Source organism: Artemia franciscana, chromosome 10 (genome assembly GCF_032884065.1).
Source record: "Artemia franciscana chromosome 10, ASM3288406v1, whole genome shotgun sequence".
Classification (NCBI taxonomy): Eukaryota; Metazoa; Arthropoda; class Branchiopoda; order Anostraca; family Artemiidae; genus Artemia; species Artemia franciscana.
In genome coordinates this window covers 20,795,701-20,815,577 of record NC_088872.1, presented here as the reverse complement: position 1 = coordinate 20,815,577, position 19,877 = coordinate 20,795,701, and the positions used below count along the sequence as shown (strand labels likewise).

At 36.4% G+C, this 19,877-nt stretch overlaps 1 protein-coding gene across 2 annotated transcripts in view; it reads right to left on the bottom strand.

Moving 5' to 3' along the window:
- The window catches only part of LOC136031902 (nociceptin receptor-like), a 37,440-nt gene extending 18,271 nt beyond the window's left edge, over positions 1-19,169 (bottom strand). Inside the window, exon 1 of one of the 2 annotated variants that reach the window (XM_065711892.1) lies at positions 19,014-19,169. In XM_065711892.1, the coding sequence (XP_065567964.1) occupies positions 19,014-19,016 (3 nt within the window). In that variant the 5' untranslated portion in view covers positions 19,017-19,169. Of the gene's footprint in view, positions 1-448; positions 606-19,013 lie in introns of those variants that run through there. The other variant, XM_065711891.1, reaches the window with a different exon arrangement.
- Between the last annotated feature and the right edge of the window lie 708 nt (positions 19,170-19,877).

Genomic DNA, 19,877 nt, shown 5'->3' with positions numbered 1-19,877 from the left:
GATGTGTTTTGGGAAATGATGGGGGTGGAAACAATTACCTTCCGTCACTTTTGACTCTTAAAAAAGGCACTATAACTTTCATTTCCAATCGAATGAGCTCGTTTCGACATTTCTACGATAACTCCTTCTATACGAAGTGCCATGGTCAGAAAAAAAATCGTATATTGTGCCCACTTCGCTCTTTGATTAGGCACGCTGTTGCGCTGCCTATGAAAGAAATTGCCTTAATTTTTGCTAAACGATTTAGTAAGTCGGTATACGAATCAAGTAATGTTTAAGAATCTAAAGACTAGACTAAATCATTCATTTCTGTCGTCAACACGATCAAAAGTAGCCTATCCGTAAGCTACCAAGAATTTAAAGGATTACCAATCTCTTTATTTATTATTTGATTGCATTAGAAAGGAAAGTGCACCAGTCACTAAAATGAAAGAAAAAAAAAACATACCTCTAAGAGAGTATAATTTTGTTGCAAGCTGCATAGGTCGTCAAGTGATATATTCTCAAATTGGCCATAAGTCTCCACCGGACTGTGGTAAATAGGCATATAACTAACAAGCATTTTCTGAAAGTTATTTGGACAAAGTGTAAGCAATTTTGTCAGGAGCCTTATGTTTTTAGCTAATTACTAAAAACATTATTTACACTCTGATAAGCTATGTAATATCCCCGGAAGTTAAACATTCTATGTAATTCCCAACTCATGAAGCCTATTCTAATTTTAGCGTTTTAGTACGCAGAAAACAATCAAAGAAGCCTTCTGATAAAGTTTGAATATAAACCTGACGGTTGATGGCAATAGATTTTTTTAGAAAATTTGTGCCCATTGTCAAAACGTGAGCCAAGTCATTCTTAGCAATTCTTCACAAAGTAAGTCACTGAAAAAACTACACAAAATTTCTTCATAAATACAGCTGCTAAATAATTTATATTAAGTTTAAAACAATGTTAAATGGTCTTAAAAACAGATCTTTGCTTAACTTCAGATTGAAAAATCATTTTTTTTAAATGAAAATAAATATTGACTTTGAAAACGAACAGAAATTGTCTTGTTTATGAGGCGGCTACCAACTCACCCAGTGTTGTAAAGAAATTTTATAACATAAATTTTAGAAGTTTAAATTTTTATCCAATCAGTTTTGTGCAAAGGTATCGATTCTTGAAGAATTGAGGAAACAATTTATAATTTAGCTCATAGAGAAAAAAAATTGATGCGGTGAGAGCCGCCTCATATTGTATACTAGTTTCCTAGTAGTAGTGATGCCTTTTTGGATTCCATGACACCCATACGGGGCGTACAAATGAAACTACTAGCCCCTCACGACGTTATTATGCACACCTGGGTCTTACGCAATACTACAGCACACCTGTAACGGCATAGTAAACGTTCCTAAGATTTAACGTAATAGAGAGTGTTTTCTAAACGATGCATGTTTTAATTACTTAAGAACCTAAGAGGACCAGAAAAAACCTTCAGGGCCTGCTAGTGGGGACCCCAAACCCCAGCGAGCAATTCCACCGGGCCCCTAGCAACTTTTTTTTATCGGGGGTTGCCCCTAACCTAACCTAGCAATCTTTTCCACCGGGGGGACATTAGCAACCCATTTGACTTAGGGACCTAGCAACCAATTCTAAGGGGACTAGCAACCAATTCAATAAGGGGGCCATATCCAGCAATTTAAACGAGGGACCCTAGGAACCAATTCCAGTGGCGAGGGGAGGCCCTAGCGTGATTCCACTGGGCCCCTAGCATCCAATTCCACCATGCCCCCAAGCAACCAATTCAATTGGAAGGGCTTCTAGCATCCAATTCCAATAGGTATCCCTAGCAACCAATTCCAACGGAGTCCTAGCATCCAATTTCACCAGGGGCCCTGGAAACCTATGCAACCGAGGGTCTAGGATTCCATTCCAACAGGAGGGGCCCTAACGCTTAACTCCATCGGGTTCCTACCATCTGATTTCACCGAGGCCCCTAGTAATCAATTCAACTAGAAGAGGGGGCCTAGCATCCTATGCCATGAGGGGGCCCTAGCAACCAATCCAACGGGGGAACTTTTAGCAAGCAATTCCAATTGAGACGCCTAGCAACGAGGACTCTAGTGCTTTGCCGATTTGTCCTTTGAAGTTGAATTTTTTCATGGGCTTGACCAAATAAACCCGAGAAAATATAAAAATTAAGAAAAAGGCTTATAAATATGGAAAAATAATCTTTTAAAAATCCAATAAATGGAAATGAAAATGCATCGTCTCAAAGTACTGTTTGGCTTCGAAGTATATCTTGAAATGCTTTCGCATCGGAAAATAAATACTTTTTGATCATCTTGATTTATGATAAAATGTAACTATAAGGTATGTGTTAAAGAAATCGAACTGTACGTTGGCCTCCCAAGCCCTAGAAGGGCACGCATAAAATTGAAAAATAATGTTGGGAGTGAAAATACATTTGTACGAAAATGTAAAAAATAAGGTTAAAGAGCTATAAAAGAATGAATTATCGGATATTAACATTACAAAGTTTTCGATATATTTAGCTCAGTGTAGGAATGTAAGTAAAGTTGAGACTAAGCTTAGGAGTGTTAAAGGAGTGCACGATGTGTTAATGAAATTGAACTGTATATCCTCCCTAAATCCCCAGAAAGACCGAAGAAGGGGTATAGACACTCCCCTTAAAAATACTAAATACTAAATATCCCCCTTAAATACTAAAGTACAGAATGAAAGTGGCTCTCCATAGAAAATCCCGTTTATATACTTAGTATGCCCATGGGGCATCATAAATTTTTAGACCCCTCCAAATACCCCTTATATCCCATGATAAAACATAACACTCTTGAAAAAAAAAACAATATGGAAGGAAAAAAAAATTGAAAATAAACATAAATTGCTCCTGTCTTAAAAGACTTCTGAAATTGAGTGAAAGGGAAGGGGGTTCGAAAATCTCTCGTAAAATGCTCTATAAATTCATTATAATAAGACATTAAAAAAATGATTTTCTTATTTCTTTAAAACACCCCCCTTATAGACTGGTTGAAGTGGCGGGTTCCCGCAGAGCGTTCCCTCGGAGTACCCGGAAAAGGATTGGATCTCTGGCAACATGTGCGTAAATCTCATGATAAAACATAACAACCTTGAAAAATAATCATAAGTAATAAAAAGAAAGCTGAAAATAAACATAAAATCCTCCCGTCCTAAATGCCTTCTGTTTTAAATAACAACTATCTCAAAATTTTGGTCAGATGCATTTGGAGAAAAAGGTGTGTGGCGGGGCTGGTTACCCTCCATTCTCTTTTGACTCTCAAAAACTGACCTAGAACTTTCAGTTTCAAATCAAATGAACCCTCTCTGAAGTTTACACGAGCAACCCTTCCATAACAACGATATATGCCCCAAGGGCATAACTAACAACACCTGTCCCCGGTCCCTGGGTGGTTTCATCGACTCCGAGGTTTTTTATATGATATTTGAAGTAATTTAAAGAAATGGCTATCTCAAAGTTCTCATCGGATGTGTTTGAGGAATAAAAGGAGTGGAGGGGGGCTGGTTGCCCCGCGATTTCTTTTGATTCTTAAAAAGTGAACTAGAACTTTCAATTTCCAATCAAATGAGCCCTCTCTGAAGTTCATACGAGCATCCCTTCCATAAGAACCCTACATGCCCCCGGGGTATAACTTACAACGCCTGCCCCCAGTCTCTGTCAACACCTGAGTTTTTGTAATCTGACCTTTGAACTATTTATAGCAAAATAGCTATCTCCAATATTTATAGGATACATTCGGAGTAAAAGGGGCGCATGGTGGAGGGGTGCTAGTTGCCCTTCAATCTCGTTTGACTCTCAAAAACTGAACTTTCAATTTCCAATCAAATGAGCCCTCTCTGAAGTTTTTACGAGCATCCCTACCATGAAACGATATATGCTCCCAGGGCATAACTAACAACACCTGCCCCTGGGCTCTGGGGGGTTGTGTCGACCCTGGGATTTTTTTTATATAATATTTGAACTATTTTGAAAAAACGGTTGTTTCAAAGTTCTTATCAGATGGTTTTGAGGATAAAAGGGCGTGGAGGGGGGCTCGATGCCCTCCGATCTCTTTTGACTCTTAAAAACTGAACTGGATCAGTTTCCAATCAAATGAGCCTTCTCTGAAGTTTATACGAGCACCCCTTCCATAAGAACTGCATACGCCCCCACGGAATAGCTTACTGCGCCTGCCCCCAGGCCCTGTGGGGGATTGTGTTGATACCGGATTTCTTGTTATATAATCTTTGAGTTATTTTTTAAAAAAATGGCTATCCCAAAATTTTTATAGAATTTATTTGGGGGAAAAGGGCGTTAGGGGGGCGTAGTTGCCCTCCGATCACTTTTAACTCTTAAAAAAGGCACTAGAGCTTCCGAATTCCAATAGAAGTAGCCCCTTCCAAAATTTGTGCGACGACCTCCTCCATATGAAGTGCCTGTGGAAAAAAAAAATCATTGGAGCCTTATGGCCTTTACTATGGGTAATGCTATAGCGTTGCCTCTGATAGGAAGCTTTTTTTAAAGTACTAACAGTCTTAGCGTAAAGAGCAAGATATCGAGGAGGGGGCAAACCTTCATACGCAGAATAATTTTTATTCGGTTTGATTTGTAATTTTCCTTTGTTGTTTTTTGTTTTGAGTTTTAAGATAGCCATTTGGTCAAAAAATAGAGTAGAACTTTCAACTAAACTGTATTAGATGGCTATCTAGAAATTTATATCGAATGTCATTAGGGATAAAATGGACTTGGGAGGGGATTAGGTGCCCTTCAATCTTTTTGGTCACTAAAACAGATCGCTAAAACTTTTGTTTTCCGTTCAAAAGAGCTCCTTTCTGATCTTATAGGATGATTCTGATCTTAACAGGCTCGTACCCATTGATGGGTAACATTAAACTTAATGAATTTTATATACTTGCAATCAGCTTAAAAAGCCAGTTCTTTCAATGTATATATTGCTACCAAAATTCCGTTTTTTAAGAGTTTCGGTTACTATTTGGCTGAGTCGCTCAAAGTGCAAATTATTTTTTGGTCTTTACAAGACATGGAGATCGTAAGCCCAAATCATCTAGTATCTGATTATCTTAAGGTCAACTTGGTTACTTGCTGTCTGGGTTTCATTTATTTATTGACCGTGATTTGTGGTGGTTTTACGTATGGAAAATTGTTTGACTTTATGTCAACTCTTTTTGGGTTTATTATAGCTCTTTACTTTTCTTTGTTGAATTTTGTTGAATTTTGTTGAAAACTTCTTTTGTTGATTTTTTTTTATTAATCAAAATTTAAGACTAGCAGAAATAAAGTCTTATAATGAAGCAAACTTAAACGGAATCTGATTAACGACTAATAAGTTTATCTTTCATATTATTTTTTTGTACAAAAGATAAGCTATTCCATAACACATCACAGAACACTCTTTTAAATATGTGTTTCTGATGACGGAGAAATTTTTATTCATGCTTATTTTCTTTTCGTTTGTAAAACGCCACGGCATTTATCATATGCACTCCAGAATTATAATAATATCTTTCAACCTCTGTACTTGCATAGAATCATAATGATCGGGGGCGAATTAATCCCAACAGTTCAAATCTGCGACACAATTAAAACAAACTTAAATTAAGAAATGTGATTTTTCAAACGATATCAAAAAGTGACATTAAAATTTAAAACGATGAAAATTATTCTGTGTTTTTTCGATTCCTCGCTTTTACCCACGGAAATACCCTTCCTTCCGTATAATTCCCCCCGTGGAAAATACCCCCTGCGGAAAATACCCCAGGCATTTACCCCCCCCCCCCTGAAAATACCCCCACCCCCTTAGAAAATAAGGCTCTCCAAATTTGAAAATTTTATATGAGATTTTTTTTTGTTTTCCGTATGGGAAGGAATTTTGATTCTTATGTATTATACGCCACTCACTCAAGTTTACACCGTGTAAAACTGGAAAACAAACCGGTTTCTTCATTAGTTTCTTTCAGCTTAGCGTCAGACAAAACAAAGACAAGTGACAGAGTATATGGGAAATATATAATTTGGATTTGCACATGAAGCGGGGGGGGGGAGTATTTGGACAGTTTGAAGTCAGAAAACAATTTTTTCTTCATAATATGCAGAATGATCGTACCTGAAACATTTTCCGTTCAGACCCACTATATTTGACCCTCCCCCCCCCCTAATGTGCAAATATATAGCCGAAATTTATTACTAAAGTAAAGAAGAAACTAACGAAGAAACAGGTTTGTTCGCGAACTTTACATATCGTAGACTTGAGTGGGTGGCGTATAATACACAAGTACCAGAATATTTCATGGAGATAGAGCCAGATTCCCCAGTATTATTTAGAAATGATCAGAAATTAAATATAAAAAACAGGGTTTTTCACCTGAAAGTAAGGAGCAACATCAAACCTTAAAGCGAACATAAATTATTACGTATATAAAACGTGTTGCGTCCTCCTCAAGACCTCACTCTTTACGCTAAAGCTCTTTTTTATACAATTTAAAACAAATCATATTATTCTAATTAAACAGCCATTATGCTTCAGGAATCGTTCTTGAAGAATTAGGACAAAAAGTCAAAACTTTAGCGTAATGAGCAACATCTTGTAGAAGGGACAACTCCTTTCATTTACGTAATAATTTTTGTTCATTTCAAGATTTGATATTGATTCTTACTTTCTATTTAAAAACTTGTGTTTTAATGTAATTTCTGATCGTTTTTATATTATACTGGGAAATCCAGCTTTCTTTCCATGAAAAATTCCGTTACTTGTGTATTATACGCCACCCACTCAAATTTATGATATGTAAAAGCTGAGAACAAACCGGTTTCTTCGTTAATTTAGAGACAAATTTGGGCTATATGTTTGCACATTAGGGTATAGTATAGCTGGTCTGCATGCAAAATGTATTAGGTATGATTATTCTGTATATTATTATGTAAGAATTGTTTTCTGACTTCAAAATGTCCAAATTCTTTAGCCCCTCCCCTCTTATGTCCAGATATATAGCCCCAACTATATATTTCCCATCTATTCTGTTACTTGTCTTTGTCTTGTCTCACGCTAAGCTGAAAGAAAATATCGAAGAAGCTGGTTTGCTCTCGAGTTTTACACAGAGTAAACTTGACTGAGTAGCGTATAATACAAAAGTGCCAAATTTCCTTCCCCCTACGAAAAATAGAAAAACAAAACTTAAATAAAAGTCTCAAATTTAAAAAGCCTTATTTTCAATGGGGGGGGTGTGTTTTCCATGGGGGGTATTTTCCAGAGGGGTATTTTCCGCGGAGGGGGTATATTCCGGGGGAAACGCCTGGGGGAATTGTCATCAGGGGGAATATTTTTATCGAAGCGAGGGGGGATAATTTTCCGTGGGATAAACATCGGGGGCATTTTCCGCGGAGTGGGGAGGAGGGAGTAAACGCCAGCCACCGTTTTTCATAATCACCTTTACTCGATCTGTAGCGTTTTTTTTTTTAATAGTTACAGTTCGATTTCGTATATCGTAGCTATAGCATTGATTAATATTAGCCGTACTTTTAAAGTGAATTTCACTTTCTCTAGTTAAGAAATAAGATGTTGGATTGTAACTGGAATTTAGGACAAAATTAGAATATTCAAATTTTCCGAAAAGTAAGAGTTTTCTTATAATAAATGTTTAACAAAAATGTTGCAATATAGTTATTGGTGAATAGGCAGATGGATTGCCATTAATGGGGATAACATGACCCCTTACAGTCCTTGGAGAAAGGTCTGTAAGTCAGGATGTTTGTCCATTGTTTATGCATAGCGTTTGTTATTGGGAAGTAGACAGACACTTTTCGAGGAGAGGCAGTGAATTTTCAGCTATGGAGATTTTCCACAGGAAGAATTCTTCGTGGGAGGGAAATTTCTAGGGGCCAAACTTTCCAGGTAAAATTTTACACTGCGGGCAATTTGCTAAAATTCCTATACAAAACTATTTTTATTCATCTTACTGACTCAATTTTAGATGTGGAAGTATGAAGGGAAATCATTCAGGGGATGCTTTCACTGGGTCGGGATTGCATAGTGTCTTCCTGTAAGTGGGAGGGATATTTTTCATGGGATGTATTTTCCAGAGAAAACTTTTTGCAGGAGCAACTTTCAACTAGGGGATGGGTGAGGGAGAATGTTTTTTGCTGGAAAACTTCCACGGAAGAAGGGATTACCGGCATTATTTTTAAAAGAATCAGAAATTAAAGTCTGTTTCAAATAAAAGTACTCTAAGAAAAATTTCTCGCCCGAGACCGTCCACAAGAAATTTTCTTGGTGGAATTTTCAGCTAGAATGAAATTGTCTGGGGACTTTTCAACAAAAACAAGTTTGTGAAAGCAAAGTGAAGAGCTACATCAAGCCAAAAATGAGTAGAAATAAATTCAAATAATTTTCTAAGCGTAAAACTACCACAATTCTTACCTTATCTTAGACCTTACATCATTTTGTGCCTCAAGAGGCACCCAGGGCATCCACTAGAAGCCGCCAGTCATCCCTCGTGTGCGCCGCAGCAAGAACATCTTGCCACGCCGGCTTAAGGGAAGCATTTATTTTCGCAGGTCGGTCTCATAGTTGCGTCTCAACGTATTGTGCGGCCTGCCTCTTCCCCTTCTTCCTTCTGGTTGCCTCTGGAACGTCACTTTTGGGATCCGGGATTTGTTCATACGAAATACACACTCCAGATAATTCCACCCACGTGTGTCCCAATGACATCTGTCACTGTCGGTTGTCCGGTCATCCATCTCACCTTCTCATTAGAGATTTTTTGTGATCAATGAATATTTAGTATTTTCCGGAGACATGTATTCTCGAAAGTTAGAATTCGTCTTTCTTGTGTGTTACTCATATACCAAGTTTCAGAAGCATATTTGACACAAATCACGATAAAAAATAAACTAAACCCAAAAAGAACAGAAATAACAATAAATAACCGACTAAAACTCAAAACCAGCAAAAAGAATCCCCAATCCCCACACCTCAAGACCAGAACACAATTTTCACATAACTAGAAACAAGATACATTTTATATGTTTTCACTTTTTTGACTTCTAATAAATAATGAAGCATTAAGACTTTAAGAACTAAACAGAAGAATCTGTATATTAAACTGACAATCCACGATTATTTTTTTTTAATAAAGTGCAAATTATGTTCTGGTCTTTAAAAGACCTGGGGGTTTCGAGCCCAATCCTTTTAATTTTTGCGCGTTTTGAGTTTGATTAGGTTATCTATTGCAATTTCTGTTCGTTTTGGGTTTCATTTATTTATTAATGGCGATTTGTGGTAGTTCTACCCTTGGAAGATAGGGAAGATTAACTCGTAAAATTTGACGATGCTTTTGTCCGTAAAAATTTAAACAATAATATTGTGTTGGTTCCCAAAGGAAAAGGTTCTCGAATACCTTCAAAGGAAAGCTAAACCTTCTTAAGACTTTATGGTTTTTAGCTTAATTTTAATGATTTTTCACCTATAGTTTTTGTTCGTCTTTTTTTTATTTGGCACCCACTACTGCCAAAAATCCCGAAAATTCAGATTCAACATAAAATAGATTTGCGAATTTTTTCTAAGTTTTTAAGATACTTATGGTGTGTAAATTTCTCTTTTTCACTTTCCTTAGATCTTGTCAAGGAAAAAAATAAAAATAAAACACAACACAAATAAAATTCTAAAATTTAGAAAACCCTGTGTTCCACGGACGGGAGGGGGCCGTTCCAGGTGGTATTTTCTTTTGGGGGAGGGGTTCCAGGTGGTATTTTCCGCGGGGTGGGTGGTTAAACGCTTAGAGCCCAATCATTATTCTTATCAATTTTCATTCATCCTGTAGACATTCTTAAGGGTTAATATTTAGTCCACCGTTTTATTAAAAGAAGTTTTTCGTGGTATATTTAAATAAACCAAAATAGCAAAATTTCAATAACTACAAAATGGGATGTTACGAATCAATACAACCAGATTTGTTCCTCAGCTTTTTACCACATTAAATCAATGAATAAAGTTTCAACATTATTCATGTGCTCTCCAGGTCTCTTCAGCCTTCGGGCTTAGAATTACGGACAGGGTTGCCTTGTACCCAACTCCGATTTTGACAGCATACCCCGATTCAAAATACCCCTGCGATCCCTCTAGATACTGCTTTGATTTGCGCAACAAATCTTTCCTTCCCTTAGAAATAGGAGTTTGTATTTGAGGCCCAAGTGACACTAACTGATATAGTTTCAAATGCATCACTGGAGCAGTATGGTGTTGCCTTATATTACCGGAGCTCTTCGGGTGGACATTGACATTTGTCATATATTTCCCCTCTTTTATCTATTTTTTTCTGCTGATTGAAAGTGATGTATTATGCTGTTCAGAGTGATGTTTTGTTTAAACAAGTTACGACGGCTGATTCATTTGTTTGTTTAATGTAAAAACAACCATCATACAGTTATAGCAAGACAGGCTGCTAAGAATAAACAGTGAGATTAGTCATTGAAATGCGTTTCTTCTTATTTACTTATCCAAAAAAGTGATTAATTGTTTTATGTGCTTTCTCCTAAGTAAACTGCGTATCGCCTGGCAACACGCCTTTATGGGTCGAATCAAACCTGTATATATAAAAAAAAACTTGTGCTACAGCTTATTTGTCAATTGCGAGATAACGGTCTTTCTAGAAAAACTTGAAATATCTGTGGATTTATTACATGTAAACTTAGTCCAAGACAAGCTAATCATATATGCATGTTTTTATATACCTGTTCCTCGGGAGATTTCGGGTGTATAAAATTTATATTTCGCTCCTAAAGAAACTTTACTACCTTGGTTTCTTCACTTGACAAATTAAACTTAGTACGGTAGCTTCTTTATAGCCATAGATTCCATGACAAAAAAATATTTTTAACTCATGACAAAAAATATTTTTATAATAAATGCATTAGCACCCTGTACGGGGTTTTGTGATCCTACCCCATGAAATTCAGTGACGTAGATGTTTTGGGGTACTGGCCCCAGACCATCTTAAGGTACAAATGCCCCCTGAAGATTAGTATAAAACTGTGTTTCGTCTGAAATTTCTAGTGTCGTCAAGAATACCTTACTTCCTATATAGGCTAATAACCATTACCGATGTTTCATTAAAAGTTATTGTGTCTAACCTTTTATTTTGAACCCATGTTCCGGATAATCACTTCATATGCAACTAATTGCTATTTGCAGCTTTTACCCTCGTTTCTAGGATTCCCTGTTTAGAATATCAAGATCAAACAACATTAAATATATAAAACCTTAAATATGTCAGGGCCTATCTATGCTTGTTTATTTTAGTGTACTTCTTATAAGTTTTAAGGTCACCCTTTGCCTTCATTTGAAAAAAGCATTGTTTTTTGTTTCATCTAATTTTTGTTGAACCGATTTTACGAGTAAATACATTTTCTCTTTTTGTCCCCTGTGGCGGAGAGTATTTAAAGAGCACCCCCCGTTTATGCTAAAAAAAAAGAAAGAAAAAAGAATTTTCTGTCCGTAAAAGATGTTTGGCACATTTCGGGAATAAGTAAACAATCTTGTAGCCAGTGGATGTTCTTATCAAGATTATTTCTTGAGAGAAAAGTTGTCAAAACTAGAATACGTAGGGGACTAAGTTGTCAAGCAGAAGATACATCCAATTTGTCCATCATCATTAAGCTAGCCTAATATTTCTTTAAACAATTTGGTAGGCTACCAGCGAAGATTTCAGTCAGCAGAATTCCAGAGCTGGCGTGGGTTTACTTTTATTTGGAATCAAGTGTTTGGAAAGAAGGTTTCTTTTCGTCAAACAATTCATGGTAACGAACTGTATTGTCAAAAAGTTCGTGGTTGGTAACAATATAGTTCAAAAGCTCTTTAAAATCTCCTTAGTTATGAATAGGTATGCAAAGACAGTTTCTGCCAACGGTTTGTGGTAAGGAACTGTATAAGGAGCAACTCGGTCTAATTGTGACCGAAACTCTAAAAGACGTAATTTTGAGAACAATTGATACATCAAATGAATTGGTTTTTATCGTAAATTCTTAATATATAAAATTAATATATAAAAGCCACTCGGTCCAATTGTGACCGAAACTCTAAAAGACGTAATTTTGAGAACAATTGATACATCAAATGAAATGGTTTTTATCGTAATTCTTAATATTTTAAATTCATCAAGTTTAATGTTACCCATCAAAACCTACGAGCCTGAGAGAATTTGCTAGATTTTCAGAAAAGGGGGAAAACCCTCGCAAAAGCCAAAGAATCTTAATGAAAAGTATATTATCATATTCAGCATATCAGAAAACCGTATTGCAGATGTTTCAAGTGTTTATCTGTTAAAATGTGGATTTTTTTACTTTTAACTAGAAGAAAGATCAGAGATGCGTGTTTTTTTGTTGTTGTTATTTTTTGGAGGGGGGTTATTTTACGCGGGGGGAGTTTTAAATGGATGAATTTTCTGTGGTAAGAGAGCGAATTTCCTGTTGAGGAGGAGGAGGAGGAAGAAAATCTCCCTGCAGTATTTGAAAAATAATCAGAAATTAAATGTAAAAAAAAGCTTTTACAACTGAAAGTACGGAGCAAAATTAAAACTTAAAACGAACCAAAATTGTTCTGTCTATTTATTTATTAATATTTACTGTTATTAATTATTATTATTAATTATTCTGTAGGCTATCCTTTCCTAAAACCTTGCTCTTTAAGCTTAAGTTCCATTTTTTATCACAGTTCTTTCTGGAAGACTGCTCAAACACTAGGCCCGTTGAATTTGAATCAAAAGCATTTTTAAAGAACTTTAAGACTTTTGCGTAAAGAGTGAGGGCTGAGGAACGGGGAGTTCTCAATATATACGGAATAATTTCTGTTTGTTTTAAGTTCTAACGTTGTTCCCTAATTTCAGTTGAGAAACCTTGCTTTTTTATTTAATAGCAATACGAATTTGATTATCGTCAACTATTGCTGTGGAAAAGAAATAATTTCTTCTATGGAGTGTTTCCAAAAGTAGGAACCAATCCGTTTGTAGAGCGACGCCGTATTTTCTTCTAAAGGTTCAGGCCTCAATAAAAGATTTTTGAAAAAAAAAAACATCCCAAATCAGCATCGGTAGGATGCGTCAAAGCAGCTATATACTTGAAGTACATGAGTGACTAAGCAGAAAGCTCATTTTACTGCTAATGAGTATTTTACCCTTTTTTAGATGCTTCATAAATGAATTATGGATTCTCACAATAGTAAACTCCTTACTCAGCGAGCATTACTTTGTTCTTAGGTTCTTAGAATGTTCCTGTGGCAATCAGAATCTCTCCTACTAATGAGCATTAAGTAGACCACCATTCAACATTTTGTTAAAAATTATGCTAAACATTAAGAAATATCGGCGTTAAGATTTCAAAGCAGTGGTCAAATACTACTTTTAGTTCAGAACAAATTAATCCTTAGAGTTTAATAAGAGAAGATAAAGGGGTGGTCTGGCGTTTACATCTCCGTCGGAAAATTCCCCCGAAAAATAACCCTGCAAAAATTCCCTCCCAGCAACTCCCCGCCACGAAAAATTACCCCAAACGCAAAAATTGATGAGATTTTCTTAGGGGCGTTTTTCATGAAAATATAATGAATATAGTCAGAAGCGATCTCTCTCTTTCTCTCACTCTCTTTCTCTCTCTCTCTCTCTCTCTCTCTTTCTCTCCCTCTCTCTCCCTCTCCCCCCTCTCTTTCTCTCTCTCTCTCTCTCTCTCTCTCTCTCTCTCTCTCTCTCTCTCTCTCTCTATCTCTTACAAAACAATCAGAAAACCTGATTGCAAAAGCTCAAAATTCGTATATGCAAATATTTGGAATTATGTATTTTTTAGCAAAGGATGATCATGGACAAAAAAAAAGCAAATAAAACAACAGGGAACTTACCTAAAACAGTGAAATTTGTTTAGACTTTTAAAATATTTTGGCTCTATATCAAAGAGCCGTAAACAGTAAAATACGCATATAACTAAAAAAAAACTTACAATAAAATGAGATCCTTAAAACTGAAATTTAAAAATTAGAACAGTCCCAAGTTTGTTGTTTTTATGAAGAAAAGGCAGTATGGTCTTCATCGTTATTTAAAAATCTTGGATGTGTGTTGTTTATGATTTTGCTTCCCCCGGGGATGATCGTATCAAATCAAGGGTCCTAGAAGATCAGAAAAGCGCTCATTCGAACAAAAGTTAATAGTTTACAGCGTATTTCTTCTAAGAGTTTAAACTTTACCATACATTTGTCGGTAAGATTTTATTCTGTAACTTTGCATGGTTGTATCAAAGTTCCACTTGGTAGATATTCGGCTTATGTTTAAAAATCCAGTAGGTTCAAAAAAGAAATTTGTATTTATTTGTAAAATTATTTATCTAAAAATAAGGAAACTAACGCTGCATGTCAAGTGACTTTTGAAAATCTTGAGATGAAAAAAAAAAAAAAATAAAAATCCCATCAACATTGGTAGTTCTTTTCATCTGGGATCCCGTATGCATATGATAATAACTCCTATCCTGATTCTACAGATAAATCTCAAATTTATGCGTGTAAACAACTTGTCTGTGAAGCGAATTATGAAACTGAACGTACTAAGGACTTGAAGAAGAAAAATATCAAGGTTTATTTGTCTTTTAAATTGTTCTTAATGACTGGATAACAGGATATAGATTTACAGTTCAAGGCATATATTGCTTTGCTGTTGTTGATCGCTGACTGAAAGACAAACTGAGTTGCAGAACAGAAGACTAGAGATGTATATATCTAGTCATATGAGTATAACCTCATACTTTATTGCGAAATTTTCTGGCAAAATTAAGCATATTCTGTCAGTGAGCCAGATGCGCAATTTCTTATTGTCTCCTGTGACTGCTCTTCAACTATGAGTATGAGTTGGATTTGAATAACATATACAAAGTTCACGTTTGACCAACTAGGAAAAATTAAAATAATTGTACAATAGTAAAAACCAGAAGTGGCACCTCAATTGCTATTTAGCTAGTTCTGGTAGCTCATTATAATTCATAGCTATAAGGAGGAGAGATGAGAATACATAGAAGCCAGAGCAGTAACAGAAAAAGAAAAATCACATACAAGTCATTTTTCTCGTTGTTCAATCTGGGGGACTACAACTTTCCTGTCTGTTATTTCCTACAATGACAGTTTCAATGGTGCAGTTTTATTTTGATCAGACACTATTTTTCATGGTGTTCATTGTATTTTTTTAGTTTCCATAACATTTATTTTTTCAATAAACTCTTACCATTAAGATTAATCGAAATTGTAGTTTATATTCCTAAACCAGCTTTAAATGGCAAATTTTTCTCACTTGAGAGGTTTTTCTCAAAAAGTGTTATTACATTATCGGATACTGAACTTCGTTTTTATGGTACTTGGTATTAACCAAGTGACATATAGCAATCGCAACATCTGTCGGTCTGTCTGTCTGTCGGTCCCGGTTTTGCTACTTTAGGCATTTCCAGGTAAGCTAGGATGATGGAATTTGGCAGGCGTATTAGGGATCGGACCAGATTAAATTAGAAATAGTCGCTTTTCCCGATTTGACAATCTGGGGGGTGGAGGGCCGGTTAATTCGGAAAAAATAGAAAAAATGAAGTATTTTTAACTTACAAACGGTTGATCAGATCTTAATGAAATTTGATGTTTGGAAGATATCGTGTCTCAGAGCTCTTATTTTGAATCTCGACCGGATCTGGTGACATTGGGGGGGGGAGTAGGGAGGGGGAAAAGCTAAAATCTTGGAAAACACTTAGAGTGGAGGGATCGGGATGAAACTTGGTGGAAAAATAAGCCCTAGTCCTAGATACATGACTGACATAACCGGAACGGATCCGCTCTTTTTGGGGTAGTTTTTAATTCAGGAAAGAGTACTAGTACTAAGTTCTATTGCTCTTCCTAAATTGCGACTTTAAATTTTCTTATGATAGTAGATGGTGGACCTTAACTTTAACATCAGAAAGAGGACTTTTCTATTATCAGTTCGTAGTCAGTAGCGTTAGTTGTATTCCCATAATATGAGTACTATGTTAATTTATTGCATAAATAGAGCTTACAAAGAGAAAGTAAAGAGCGGAATTAAAATGAACAGAAATTATTCCTTATACGAGGGCGAATGCCCCATCCTTAATCAGCCACTCACTCTTTACACTAAAAAAATTTCTGTGCTTTAAAAATGCTTCTCATTCTAATCTAAGGGGCCTTGCGTTTGATCAGTCATTCTGAAAGAATTGGGACAAAAGTCCGACCTTAGCATAAAAAGCGGAGATTTGAGTGAAGATGGAGCAACCATTCTCATGTTTTGAAAAATTTCTGCTTGTGTAATTTTTTATCTTGTACTTCACTTTTATTTGGAAAGTATTGCTTTATTATTTAGTTTCTGTTCGTTTTTAATACCATGTCTGGCGTTGCACTAAGTACAAGGCCTGCTACCTCCCTCTGAAACACTATTCTTTTAATCAAAGGTAAGTTTTTCACAGCATTAATTCACATCTATCTCTAACGAATTCCATAATCATTTGGATATCCATTCAAATCACAGGAAAATTAATACAATTCATATTTTGTAGATATTAAATTTGAGCGTTCTCATAGATGTAAGTTATATCAATTTTTTGTGTGCTTTCAGTGATCGACAATGAAATATCAGTGAGGATGATCTTTAAAACATAAACATTTTGCACATTTAGAATCAGTATGAATAATATATTTTATTGTTGCATATATTATAATCAGAACTTCATCTCTTAGAGTTTGGGTTTTTATTGATATGGTTGCTCTTTGCTTACAGTTTTTTACTACGAGGTGTCTGATCTAAGACTCTCCTAAATATGACGGAGGCCACTACTGCCTTCTTTAACACACGTTTTTATGGCACTTGGTATAACCCAAGTGACATATAGCAATCGCAAATTCTGTCGGTCTGTCGGTCCCTGTTTTGCTACTTTAGGCACTTCCAGGTAAGCTAGGACGATGAAATTTGGCAGGCGTATCAGGGACCAGACCAAATTAAATTAGAAATAGTCGTTTTCCCGATTTGACTATCTGGGGGGAAAAATAGAAAAATTGAAGTATTTTTAACTTACGAACGGTTGATCAGACCTTAATGAAATTTGATGTTTGGAAGGATATCGTGTCTCAGAGCCGTTATTTTAAATCCCGAACGGATCTGGTAACATTGGGGGGGGGGGAGTTGGGAGGGGGAAACCCAAAATCTTGGAAAACACTTAGAGTGGAGGGATCGGGATGAAACTTAGTGGGAAAAATAAGCACAAGCCCTAGATACATGATTGACATAATTGGAACGGATCTGCTCTCTTTGGCGTAGTTAGGGGGGGGGGGGGTGTTAATTCTGAAAAATTAGAAAAAATGCGGTAGGCCTATTTTTAACTTACGAACAGGTGATCGGATCTCAATGAAATTTGATATTTAGAAGGATATCCTTTCTCAGAGCTCTTACTTTCAATCCCTACCGGATCTGTTGACATTGGGGGGGGGGGGAGAGTTGGGAGGGGGAAACCTAAAACTTGGAAAACACTTAGAGTGGAGGGATCGGGATGAAACTTGGTGGGGAAAATAAACACAAGTCCTAGATAAATGATTGATATAACCGGAACGGATCCGCTCTCTTTGGGGTGGTTTGGGGGGGGGGTTTCTGAAAAATTAGAAAAAGTGAGGTATTTTTAACATACGAACGGGTGATCGGATCTCAATGAAACTTGATATTTAGAAAGATATCGTGTCTCAGAGATCTTATTTTAAATCCCGACTGGATCTGGTGACATTGGGGGGAGCTTGGGGTGGGGCAGCCTAAAATTATGGAAAACGCTTAGATTGAAGGGATCGGGATGAAACTTGGTGGGAAAAATAAGCAGAAGTCTTCGATACGTGATTTACATAATTGGAACGGATCCGCTCTACTGGGGGGGGGGCGTATAATTCTGAAAAATTAGAAAAAATGACGTAGTTTTAACTTACGAAGGAGTGATCAGATCTTCATGAAATTTCATATTTAGAAGGATCTCGTAACTCAGATCTCTTATTTTAAATCTCAACCGGATCGAGCGTAATTGGGGGGGGGGCAGTTGGGGGACAGGAAATCTTAGAAAATACTTAAAGCGGTGAGATTAGGATGAAACTGGATGGGAAGAATAAAAACCTGTCTAAGATACGTGACTGACATAACCGGACCGGAGCTGCTCTCTTTGGTGGAGTTGGGGGGGGGGCTAGTTTTGAAAATTGAGGTATTTGTAACTTACGAAAGGGTGACCAGATCTTATTGAAATTTGATATTTAGAAGGATCTTGTGCTTTAAAACTCTAATTTTAAATTCCGACCAGATCCTTTGACATTGGGGGGAGTTGGAGTGGGAAACCGGAATTCTTGGAAAACATGAAAATTGTGGTATTTTTATCTTACCAATAGGTGATCGGATCTTAATGAAATTTGATATTTAGAAGGAATTCATGTATCAGAGCTCTTATTTCAAATCCCGACCAGATCTTTTACATTGAGGGGAGTTGGAGGGGGAAATCTTGGAAAATACTTGGAGTGGAGGAATCGGGATGAAACTTGGTGGATATAATAAGCAAATGTCCTTAAGGCGTGATTGACGGAACCGTACTGGATTCGATCTCTTTGGGGGAGTTGGGGGCAGGGGTTCAGTGATTTGGCGAGTCAGGTGCTTCTGGGCGTGCTAGGACGATGAAAATTGGTAGGCGTGTCAGGGACCTGCACAAATTGACTTGTTAAAGTCGTTTTCCCAGATTCGACCATCTGGGGGGCTAAATGGAGAGGAAAAATTAGAAAAAATTAGGTATTTATAACTTACGAGCGGGTGATCGGATCTTAATGAATTTGATATTTAGAAGGACATCATGACTCAGAGCTCTTATTTTAAATCCTGACCGGCATTAAACCTCTTATTTTCCTTTTAAATCAATCTATTGATTCATAGAATTTTGTTAGAGCTCATACCATATGATCTCTTGGCTCTTAGCTCTTCTTGCCTCATCACAAGTGCCATATGAGCTCTTAGCTCTTGTTACATTCAAGTTAATATTCATATAAGACGGCTTTGAGAAAGATGATCATTCCTGAAAAAATACAATCCTCTGAATATTTATTAGGAGGCAGGGGCTATCCAAATAAAAAAAATAAGTCGTAAATAAATATGTCTATATTTTTTAGGTAGGAAACTTTATCCGAAAAAATGCTGTAAACTTTATATTCATCATCGAAAAAAAAGGCCATGATGGCCTGTAATCATAGCTGACATCTAATACGATCCATTTCTTTAAATTATTTTACTTATCATCAAAAAATAAATAAATAAAATTACTAATTGTTCAGAAGATGGGCCTTGAGGCGACTTTACAGCTGAGGCAGACTTTCTGATTCCTTAACTTGCTATGGGAATGGATTCCAGACAGTCGGTCCAATGTATCTGATGGTAGCTCCTGATGGGTATCCCATGTATCAAAATGGGTACCTCAAAATTTTGATCGGACAATATTAAGAAAAAGGGGCGGTGAAGGAGACCCAGTCATTCTCCAATTCTTTCGGTCGCTTAAAAAGGGCATTAGAACTTTAAATTTTATTTAAGAATGTTTTCATTGGTACTAAATATGCGTAACTTACGAATTAACTTACGTAACGAACTTTTATATTCGTATATTTTTATTACGTATACGAAGGGGTTCACCTCCTCATCAATACCTCGCTCTTTACGCTATAGTTCAAGTTTTGTTCCAATTTTTTAAGAATGACCCCTGAATCACAAAGGGTTTAGTTAGAATAAATAGCTCTTCTGAAAGTACTAAAAAAAATCTTTGGCGTAAA